At 45.2% G+C, this 11,309-nt stretch overlaps 1 protein-coding gene across 4 annotated transcripts in view; it reads left to right on the top strand.

The window, feature by feature from the left end:
• The window catches only part of wipf1b (WAS/WASL interacting protein family, member 1b), a 35,870-nt gene extending 24,818 nt beyond the window's left edge, over window positions 1-11,052 (top strand). For 3 of the 4 annotated variants that reach the window (XM_045207391.1, XM_045207390.1, XM_045207392.1), the window contains exons 2-8: window positions 5,263-5,356; window positions 5,503-5,632; window positions 5,815-5,982; window positions 7,578-8,354; window positions 8,625-8,834; window positions 9,041-9,154; window positions 9,424-11,052. In XM_045207391.1, coding sequence (XP_045063326.1) covers window positions 5,300-5,356; window positions 5,503-5,632; window positions 5,815-5,982; window positions 7,578-8,354; window positions 8,625-8,834; window positions 9,041-9,154; window positions 9,424-9,476 — 1,509 coding nt within the window. In that variant the 5' untranslated portion in view covers window positions 5,263-5,299 and the 3' untranslated portion in view covers window positions 9,477-11,052. The remainder of the gene's footprint in view (window positions 1-5,262; window positions 5,357-5,502; window positions 5,633-5,814; window positions 5,983-7,577; window positions 8,355-8,624; window positions 8,835-9,040; window positions 9,155-9,423) is intronic. The other variant, XM_045207393.1, reaches the window with a different exon arrangement.
• The last annotated feature ends 257 nt before the right edge of the window (window positions 11,053-11,309 follow it).

Consider the following 11,309-nt stretch of genomic DNA (forward strand, 5'->3'; position numbering starts at 1 on the left):
TAAGTATTTGATCACCTACCAACCAGTAAGAATTCCGGCTCTCACAGACCTGTTAGTTTTTCTTTAAGAAGCCCTCCTGTTCTCCACTCATTACCTGTATTAACTGCACCTGTTTGAACTCGTTACCTGTATAAAAGACACCTGTCCACACACTCAATCAAACAGACTCCAACCTCTCCACAATGGCCAAGACCAGAGCTGTGTAAGGACATCAGGGATAAAATTGTAGACCTGCACAAGGCTGGGATGGGCTACAGGACAATAGGCAAGCAGCTTGGTGAGAAGGCAACAACTGTTGGCGCAATTAATAGAAAATGGAAGAAGTTCAAGATGACGGTCAATCACTCTCGGTCTGGGGCTCCATGCAAGACCTCACCTCGTTGGGCATCAATGATCATGAGGAAGGTGAGGGATCAGCCCAGAACTACACGGCAGCACCTGGTCAATGACCTGAAGAGAGCTGGTACCACAGTCTCAAAGAAAACCATTAGTAACACACTACGCCGTCATGGATTAAAATCCTGCAGCGCACACAAGGTCCTGCTGCTCAAGCCAGCGCATGTCCAGGCCCATCTGAAGTTTGCCAATGACCATCTGGATGATCCAGAGGAGGAATGGGAGAAAGTCATGTGGTCTGATGAGACAAAAATAGAGCTTTTTGGTCTAAACTCCACTCGCCGTGTTTGGAGGAAGAAGAAGGATGAGTACAACCGCAAGAACACCATCCCAACTGTGAAGCATGGAGGTGGAAACATCATTCTTTGGGGATGCTTTTCTGCAAAGGGGACAGGACGACTGCACCGTATTGAGGGGAGGATGGATGGGGCCATGTATCGCGAGATCTTGGCCAACAACCTCCTTCCTTCAGTAAGAGCATTGAAGATGGGTCGTGGCTGGGTCTTCCAGCATGACAACGACCCGAAACACACAGCCAGGGAAACTAAGGAGTGGCTCCGTAAGAAGCATCTCAAGGTCCTTGAGTGGCCTAGCCAGTCTCCAGACCTGAACCCAATAGAATATATTTGGAAGGAGCTGAAAGTCCGTATTGCCCAGCGACAGCCCCGAAACCTGAAGGATCTGGAGAAGGTCTGTATGGAGGAGTGGGCCAAAATCCCTGCTGCAGGGTCTGCAAACCTGGTCAAGACCTACAGGAAACGTATGATCTCTGTAATTGCAAACAAAGGTTTCTGTACCAAATATTAAGTTCTGCTTTTCTGATGTATCAAATACTTATGTCATGCAATAAAATGCAAATTAATTACTTAAAAATCATACAATGTGATTTTCTGGATTTTTGTTTTAGATTCCGTCTCTCACAGTTGAAGTGTACCTATGATAAAAATTACAGACCTCTACATGCTTTGTGAGTAGGAAAACCTGCAAAATCAGCAGTGAATCCTGGCTTAGGAAGGCCACCAAAAATTCTGAAATTTCCATCCCCAACTATAACATTTTCCGTCTAGATAGAACTGCCAAAGGGGGTGGAGTTGCAATCTACTGTAGAGATAGCCTGCAGAGCTCCATCATACTATCCAGGTCTGTGCCCAAACAGTTTGAGCTTTTAGTTCTAAAAATCCACCTTTCCAGAAATAAATCTCTCACTGTTGCCGCTTGCTACAGACCCCCCTCAGCCCCCAGCTGTGCCCTGGACACCATATGTGAACTGATTGCCCCCATCTATCCTCAGAGTTCGTACTGCTTGGTGACCTAAATTGGGATATGCTTAATACCCCAGCCATCCTACAATCCAAGCTAGATGCCCTCAACCTCACGCAAATTATCAACGAACCTACCAGGTACAACCCTAAATCCGTAAACATGGGTACCCTCATAGATATCATCCTGACTAACTTACCCTCTAAATACACCTCCGCTGTCTTCAACCAGGATCTCAGCGATCACTGCCTTATTGCCTGCGTCCGTACAGGTCCGCGGTCAAACGACCACCCCTCATCACTGTCAAACGCTCCCAAAAACACTTCAGCGAGCAGGCCTTCCTAATTGACCTGGCCCAGGTATCCTGGATGGATATAGATCTCATTCCGTCAGTAGAGGATGCCTGGTTGTTCTTTAAAAGTAATTTCCTCTCAATCTTAAATAGACATGCCCCATTCAAAAATACAGAACTAAGAACAGATATAGCCCCTGGTTCTCCTCAGACTTGACTGCCCTTGACCAGCACAAAAACATCCTGTGGCGTACTGCATTAGCATCAAATAGCCCCGTGATATGCAACTTTTCAGGGAAGTTAGGAACCAATATACACAAGCAGTTAGAAAAGCAAAGGCTAACTTTTTCAAACAGAAATTTGCATCCTGTAGCACTAACTCCAAAAGTTTTGGGACACTGTAAAGTCCATGGAAAATAAGAGCACTTCCTCCCAGCTGCCCACTGCACTGAGGCTAGGAAACACTATCACCACCGATAAATCTACAATAATCGAGAATTTCAACAAGCATTTTGCTACGGCTGGCCATGCTTTCCACCTGGCTACCACTACCCCGGCCACCAGCTCTGCACCCTCCGCTGCAACTTGCCCATGCCCCCCCGCTTCTCCTTCACACAAATCCAGACAGCTGATGTTCTAAAAGAGCTGCAAAATCTGGACCCCTACAAATCATCTGGACTAGACAATCTGGACCCTTTCTTTCTAAAACTAGCCGCCGAAATTGTCGCAACCCCTATTACTAGCCTGTTCAACCTCTCTTTCGTAACGTCTGAGATCCCCAGAGATTGAAAGCTGCCGCGGTCATCCCCCTCTTCAAAGGGGGTGACACTCTAGATCCAAACTGTTACAGACCCATATCCATCCTGCCCTGCCTTTCAAAAGTTTTTGAAAGCCAAGTCAACAAACAGATCACCAACCATTTCGAATCCCACTGTACCTTCTCTGCTATGCAATCCGGTTTCGAGCTGGTCATGGGTGCACTTCAGCCACGCTCAAGGTCCTAAATGATATTATAACCGCGATCGATAATAGACAGTACTGTGCAGCCGTTTTCATTGACCTGGCCAAGGCTTTCGACTCTGTCAACCACCGCATTCTTATTGGCAGACTAAATAGCCTTGGTTTCTCTAATGACTGCCTCGCCTGGTTCACCAACTACTTCTCAGATAGAGTTCAATGTGTCAAATCGGAGGGCCTGTTGTCTGGACCTATGGCAGTCTCTATGGGGGTGCCACAGGGTTCAATTCTTGGGCCAACTCTTTTCTCTGTGTATATCAATGACGTCGCTCTTGCTGCTGGTGACTCTCAGATCCACCTCTACGCAGACGACACCATTTTGTATACATCTGGCCCTTCATTGGACACTGTGTTAACAAACCTCCCAAACGAGCTTCAATTCCATACAACACTCCTTCAGTAGCCTCCAACTGCTCTTAAACACTAGTAAAACAAAATGCATGCTCTTCAACCGAACGCTGCTTGCACCCGCCCACCCGACTAGAATCACTACTCTAGACGGGTCTGACCTAGAGTACGTGGACAACTACAAATATCTAGGTGTCTGGTTAGACTGTAAACTCTCCTTCCAGACTCACATTAAGAATCTCCAATCCAAAGTTAAATCTAGAATCGGTTTCCTATTTCGCAACAAAGCCTCCTTCACTCATGCTGCCAAACATGCCCTTGTAAAACTGACTATCCTACCGATCCTTGACTTCGGCGATGTCATTTACAAAATAGCCTCCAACACTCTACTCAGCAAATTGGATGTTGTCTATCACAGTGCCATCCGTTTTGTCTCCAAAGCCCCATATAATACCCACCACTGTGACCTGTACGCTCTTGTTGGCTGGTCCTCACTACATATTCGTCGCCAAACCCACTGGCTCCAGGCCATCTATAAATCACTGCTAGGCAAATCCCCGCCTTATCTTAGCTCATTGGTCACCATAGCAACACCCACCCGTGAGTCTGCGCTCCAGCGGGTATATCTCACTGGTCATCCCCAAAGCCAACACCTCCTTTGGCCGCAATTCCTTCCAGTTCTCTGCTGCCAATGACTGGAACAAACTGCAAAAATCTCTGAAGCTGGAGACGCTTATCTCCCTCACTAACTTTAGGCATCAGTTGTCAGAGCACCTTACCGATCACTGCACCTGTACACAGCCCATCTGAAATTAGCCCGCCCAACTACCTCATCCCTATATTGTTATTTATTTTGCTCATCTGTACCCCAGTATCTCTATTTGCACATCATCTCTTGCACATCATTCCAGTGTTAATACTAAATTGTAATTATTTTGCACTATAGCCTATTTTATTGCCTTACCTCCATAACTTGCTAAATTTGCACACTGTATATTAATTGTATTTCTGTTGTATTTTTTTTTGATTTTTGTTTTTGTTTTACCCCATATGTAACTCTGTGTTGTTGTTTTTATCGCACTGCTATGCTTTATCTTGGCCAGGTCGCAGTTGTAAATGAGAACTTGTTCTCAACTGGTTTACCTGGTTAAATAAAGGTGAAATAAAAAAAAAAAAAAAAAAGTATCAAATACTTGTTCTCCCCACTGTATATATATATGGAAAAATACACGTTTTAAAATTTCTACCAATCGATTGGTCGACGACTCTCGGTCGACCAAGATTTTGTTTAATCGGGGACAGCCCTAGATTGGATGATGGTTGTCATCTGTCTACTGTACCAGGAAGTGTTTCTGGATCAATATGATTGTTTCCCTTGTGGTTTTATAGCTCAAGTACTTTGCAAGTTATTTCAATACATCCTGTTATTTCTGTGCAAAGACAATATTCTGTATGTATCTGCAGTCACACAGCTTGCTTTAAGGACTGTGGTGAAAGCCTATTGGGCAGAAACTGGTTGAAACAACATTGTTTCCACGTAATTTCAACAAAAAAATGTAATGTGATGACATTGAATCAAAGTGGAAAACGGATTGGATTTGAAAACAGTCATCAACCTAAGGAAATGTCTTATTTTTTCCCACCCAACTTTTAACCTTAATCCAATGATATGGTGACATTTTTTTGTTGATTTCACGTTGAATTCATGTTAGTTGACAACTCAACCAAATGTAAATCAAAACTAGATGTTGAACTGAAGTCTGTGCCCACTGGGAGAGGTGTGTGTGTGTGTGTTTGGCGGGTTGTGTCGTTCTGAGTGTGTTTTCCCATGTCTCTGAAGGTTTGTTGCGGTCCAGTCTGGTTATGTATATAGCATGTGTAAGCCTACTGTTTGTGTGGATATTTAGGAAGTATTTCATTGGATGGATTTTGTGTATTCTCTTCATCAGGGGTGAAGCTGTAAAAGAGTAGCTGAAGAGAGAGAAGATGCCTCCTCCCCCGCCACCACCCCCCGCCCCTCCCCCACCCCCAACCTTCGCTGTGGTAAGCGCGCCAAAGATGTCGTAGTTAATAGTGAAACTACTAATATGAGTTAACGTGACAGTGGAAAGTTCTGACTAATAATAGTAATGCTATAGTATTATCTAACAGGATGCTTTGTTTGTGTTTTATGTTGTGAACATCCGCAGGCAAACACAAAGAAGCCGTCGCTCAATAAGAATGAAGTACAAGGAAGAAATGCCTTACTGTCTGATATCGGCAAAGGTGCACGTCTGAAGAAGGCTGTCACCAATGACAGGAGTCAACCCATCATTGACAGTGAGTAAACATGTATTTGTTGTTGGTGTGTATTCTAAAGGCTTTACTCAGAATGTACTCGTCCTCAGTTTAACAATTAGGAAATGTGGAAGCTACTGGAAACCTACAAAGGCCTTCTGCAGATAATTAGATTTCAAATGCTTATGCCTGAGGAAAAAGAGATTCAATACCTTACTTCACAGAACCCAAAGGAGGAGGAGGTGGAGGAGGAGGAGGAGGAGGAGGAGGAGGAGGAGGAGGAGGAGGTGGAGGAGGAGGAGGAGGAGGAGGAGGAGGAGGAGGTCCAGCACTAGGAGGTCTCTTCACAGGAGGCATGCCCAAGCTTCGGTCCGCAGGAGGGACCAGCAACGGTAATAATCCATCATGTGTATAATAACAACCTACAATTTACTGAAGCAGCCTCTTGAGGTTGTGTTCATATGGTTTGTAGCCGTGTTTGAGATAAGCCATGATAACTATCTTGAACAGGTGTAATATGTGTTGCTATATGTAAACTGTACTGCGCCACCTTTTTATACACGAGGGGCGGTCCTCAGGCCAAGTCAATTACAGGTCTGTCAAATGAATGACACACACAGAGTTAACCAAAGTGCCAAGGTTATTACATAAATTCATGACCCCCCCAGAAAAGGGAACTCAGTCCGGCTTTAAACTTACTCTTGAAAGTTGTAATAGTAGAATGCACAAGGTGCAATTTCAAAATTGGGTAGTGCATCATCAGTTTTCCTCTTGTCATGCCAGTCATTGCAGACCTTAGAGAGCTATTTATAACTTGTCAGAAATGTCCAGATCAACTAGCCCATGTCAGCTAACGTTTTGTTATTGAGGTTTTTTAGCCAATAGATATTGTTGTAATTTTGTAGTCATCCAAATATCACATGAATACACATTAGACATGGCAAAATGTATACAATTGCAAAAAAATAATTAAACACTCTTTGTAAGATAGCACATTGGTGATTAAACACTCTTTGTAGTATAACACACTGGAGATTAAACACTCTTTGTAGTATAACACACTGGAAATTAAACACTCTTTGTAGTATAACACACTGGAAATTAAACACTCTTTGTAAGATAACACATTGGTGATTAAACACTCTTTGTAGTATAACACTCTTTTTGTAAGATGATGACACACTGGTGATAATTAGCATGCGAAAGCACGCACGTAAATTCATACAACTTGCCTCTGCTCTCTAACCAAATAGTTCCCTCTTAAAACCAGCCCTGGAGGACTGACAAAACATACAAACAAACATATAACAAAGAAAATTCAACTAGTCCGCCCGCCAGGGCAATCCCAAATATTTTGCCCGAATACCAGCTCATTTGCCCGGGCGGACTAGACAAACCAAAAAAACCTACCTAATGTAAGGGGCACAAACAATAACAGCAGCGATAAGGCTTTACCAATTCTCTGAAAAATATAAACAATAATTATAACCCTGGCTCCTTTATAAAATAGCAATATTAAAACTTCAATACTTTATTAAATACACAACATTATGAAAAAGACACAATTCACATTACAATACCTTTCAAAGTTCCTGGGCTATACCCTGTTCCCAGCCCAAGCACTCACAACCGGCTTCCAAGCCGCTTTTCCCCCAACAGCGTTGAAGATGTTACTGCAATACAAACCATTGTTTTACATAGCTGACGTTTACTTGCGTAAACGGTAAAACATTTACAGAAAAATAAACAAAAGTTGCTTACCAAATGTACAGCCCATGGATGTCATCCATGGCAGAACACCGGCTCGCTAATCGAGAGTTCCGGCTCGCTAACTTATCCCCAATTCTCACCTGGTCTCACACCAGGCTACATATATTTCTGTAATGCATAGAGGACACTAGTTGGTTGATTGTTTTTAACCGTAGCCCCATGTAGGACAAAATGATGATAGGCAAGGTGTGTGATGTTTGAAACCCTTATTACCCAGCAGGCCCTAGGCCCCCCATGCTACCTCCAGGAGGTCGTTCCTCAGGCCCCAGACCATTTGGTGGTGGGGGCCCCTCCGCTGGCCCTCCGCGGTTCCAAGGGGCCCCAGCCTTTCCCCGGAGCAGCGCCCCCGACCTCCCCAGGGGACGGGCAGGCCCCCCGCGACCAGAGACCCCCGGCGGACCCCCTCCCCCCGTCCCCAACACCCCACGGCCCAACCAGAGCCGAGGGACCCCGCCTGTTCCAGGAGGAGCCCGGCCCCCCAGCTCAACCCCGGCCCCTCCACCACCCAACCTCGCAGGCAGACACCCAGGCCTGCCCCCTCCCCCTGGCCCTATAGGGGCCCCGCCTGGGCCCAAATCCTCCTTTGGGGCCCCTCCGGTTCCCAGTAGTGGACGTCCCCCTCTACCCCCAGTCCCCCACCCTGGCAGACCCTCGGAGGACCCCCGGCCCCCACCCCCACCCCTGGGGGGCCGCCGGCCCTCCACACTCAGAGACGGACCCTCACCATCTTTCAACTCCAAGCCCCCCAGCTCATCTTCCCCTCAGCCCCCCATCGGCGGCGGTGGAGCTCCCCCTCTCCCTCCTGGCAGACCGGGCCTTCCCATGCTGCCCCCTACGCCTGCGGGAGGAGACGAACACACCCCCAGACTACCACAGAGGAACCTGTCACTCAACTCACTGGCACCGGCGCCCCCACCTGGCCGGTCAGGGCCACTGCCACCCCCTCCAAGTGAGAGGCCGCCCCCTCTGGGTAAAAACCCCTCAGGACGGACGGGTAAGGATGCTGCGCCCTTCAGTCTCCCCTCAGGTCACATAATGATAGGTTCACTGTCTCTTTTTGGGTTAGCTTAGCAGCTACAAACATAGCTAACCTTTCTGTGGTCAGTTTGTTCAGACATCAGTACACAGTGTATGTGTTTTGAGACTGGATGGAATGCAGTTATCTTATGTAGCTATGATGTGACCTATAGAGATGATATACATGATGCTATTATATAGAACTAGTGTTGTATTGAACTCTGTGGTGTAACCTCTTCCCCCCCAGGCCCGCTCCCTCCCCCTCCCCCCTCAGGTCCACGTGGAGGCAGTATAAGGTCATCTCCAGTCCCCTCACCTCCTAACCGACCGGGAGCAGAGCCCTCCCGTGGGGGACTCCGGCCCCCGCTACCCCCAGACCGACCGGGCATAGGAGGCCCTCCTCCCCCACCTCCCCCCATGGGCAACGGCTTCCAGAACTCCCATCACCAACACGTAGGTGAGTGTAACGGAAGGAACTCGTGATGAGTAACCGTGCTTGGGCCTTATTCCCTAATGCACCCTTAGCTCCCATCGTTAATGACTTGGCTTTAGCTCAGTGGGCTAACAGTTTTGTGGTGCCCAGGAGACCCGGGTTTGAACCCAGTTGGTCACATATAGCTCTTTAACTGACCCAACTGAGAGTTGTGTTTCTCTCTCTGTCAGATGAGTGGGAGGCCCGGTTCCAGTTCCACCCTGTCTCAGACCTCCCTGTCCCAGAGCCTTACGTGTCCTGTCAGAAGACATACCCGAGCAAGTTGAACAAGACCGATGGCAGAGGTAGGAACCAAGGGCTTTCCTCCCAGACCAGGGTCAAATGTCAAATACTTGCGCTGCGCTTCAACAAACTCCAAGCTAAATCAAGTGTTTGATACATGTATTCATTTGACCCAAGTCTGTTTCCTCCTGAAAGTATTAAAAATGTGCCTTCAGAGTATCTTCCTGTCCTTTACAGCCTGCTTGACATGTCAGTGTGCCTTCAGAGTACCTTCATGTCCTTGACAGCCTGCTTGACATGTCAGACTTCCTTTTCCCTCTTTCCTGTCCAGGTTCAGATAAAAAGTCGAGGGGTGCGCCCCCGCTACCCCCTATCCCCAGGTGAAGGAGGGGGTCATGTTTGGGATATCTCCTCTCCATCCATCTCTCCATCCATCCCTCCATCTGTCCCTCCCTCAGAGTACATGGATATAAGTCTGTAACTCCCACTGCCTCTGTGTATGAGGCTTATAGCACCTCATGGATGGACCATATTTGCAGTGGGACTCACACAACCACGTATTTCTGCCTGGAGTTTACAAAATATTGTCATTAACGAACAGCACCCAAACAAACAAAGTGGCAACAGAGGCTCGTTTTATAGGCTATGCATTTGGTTTTGCTCCACTATGTAGTGTTGAAACTGTTTACTTTTCTTATCATTTTTCACTGTGCCTTTTTTAAAATACAGTTTTGTTATGAAGGATCTTCATGAGATTTAAGGGAAACAATGATGTTGAATGCTGTGCCTGTCTTTGCCAAAGGGCAACCAAACTATAGCATATAAGTTACATTTTTCTAACCATCAAAGGGTACTTCCCATACGATTATCACAGTCATGTGCAGTTCACGGCATGTCTTGAACTTTGTTTTTTACAAGGTAGAGACAAAATGGACGCTTGTGTGTTACAGTATGTGTTGATTGAACTTTAGGTGAAAATTGAATGTTTTATTTTTGCCTTGAAAGAAAACAACTGTCACTCATGAAGGAGGTTAGTTTAACTTTGTAGGATTTAAGTTGTTGGGAAGGATTATTTGTTTTTATTTTCGAAGTTATGTATTTGACTATTTCTTTGACTATACAGTTACAGTATTATCTTCTGCTTCTGTACTGCTGCTCTGGGTAGCCTCCTCTACTTGATATTAACATCAAGCTTGTCTCAGAACCACTTGCAGAGTGACAATCCAATATTTGACCTATGAAAGTAAATCATTAAAATGTATTAAAATGTTATACATGATGCTGAAGTTATGATACGAATGCGCTTGCTCATAGAATTTGCGAGTGTTTTAATGTATGCTAGGAGGATATGAAAATGGATCAAAATATGCTGGATGTATGCTGAGTAAGGGCTATGTTTGGCCTCAGTGTTTTCTTTGTTCTGTAAAGATGATAATATGTATTTCTGAAGAGAGAATGTGGAAATGGCATGAACATGTTGCGTGTTTGACCAAAGACAATCAGCTGCACTAGGACATGGTCTCTTTCCACAGACTACCAAGGACCAAACAGCCAGAAACATCCAGCAGAAATGGAACGTTTTAAAAAGAGGACCATTCAAGTTAGTTCCTCCTCAGGTGACAGGAATAATGAATGACGTTCCTCATGGGGAAATGTTTTCTTTCAGTCTTCTTTCATTATTAATTCTGTTGTCTCTGTTAACCCAGAAGTAAAATATTGCGTAGTTTGGTCAGCTACACAAACTGCCCACGGGAGATTAGTTCCCTATGACATTTACAATGGTACTACCGAGTGCTTTATGCACTTTGGATTCAAAGGAATTTGTCTTATTTTTTAGATGCATTCAACTGCTTTTGTTTCAGCCTTTCAGTGTATTTTCTTCCTGAAGCTTTTCATTGTAAAACAAAACAAACTATTTCCAAATGGATTTTCTAAATAAAGCGAATAAAGTTGAAATTGAGACTTCTTGTGGCTCATACACTATAGAGGAAGTTAGTTGCTTTGCTAACACTCTCTAATTACAATATTTAGAATCTAATAAAAATTTTAGGGGGATATGTAGCTAGTGGAGTATTCTAGATTTGTATCTATTATAAAGGTGTCCAGTCTTAGCTAATTAATTGATTAATTTACCTAAATGTATTGATTTATTGACATGTCTTAACTCACATTATAACGCACCTCGAGAGACCCTTACCAACGTCAGTGTCCGGTCGC

The sequence above is a fragment of the Coregonus clupeaformis genome, chromosome 24, assembly GCF_020615455.1.
Source record: "Coregonus clupeaformis isolate EN_2021a chromosome 24, ASM2061545v1, whole genome shotgun sequence".
In the NCBI taxonomy this organism is placed as follows: Eukaryota; Metazoa; Chordata; class Actinopteri; order Salmoniformes; family Salmonidae; genus Coregonus; species Coregonus clupeaformis.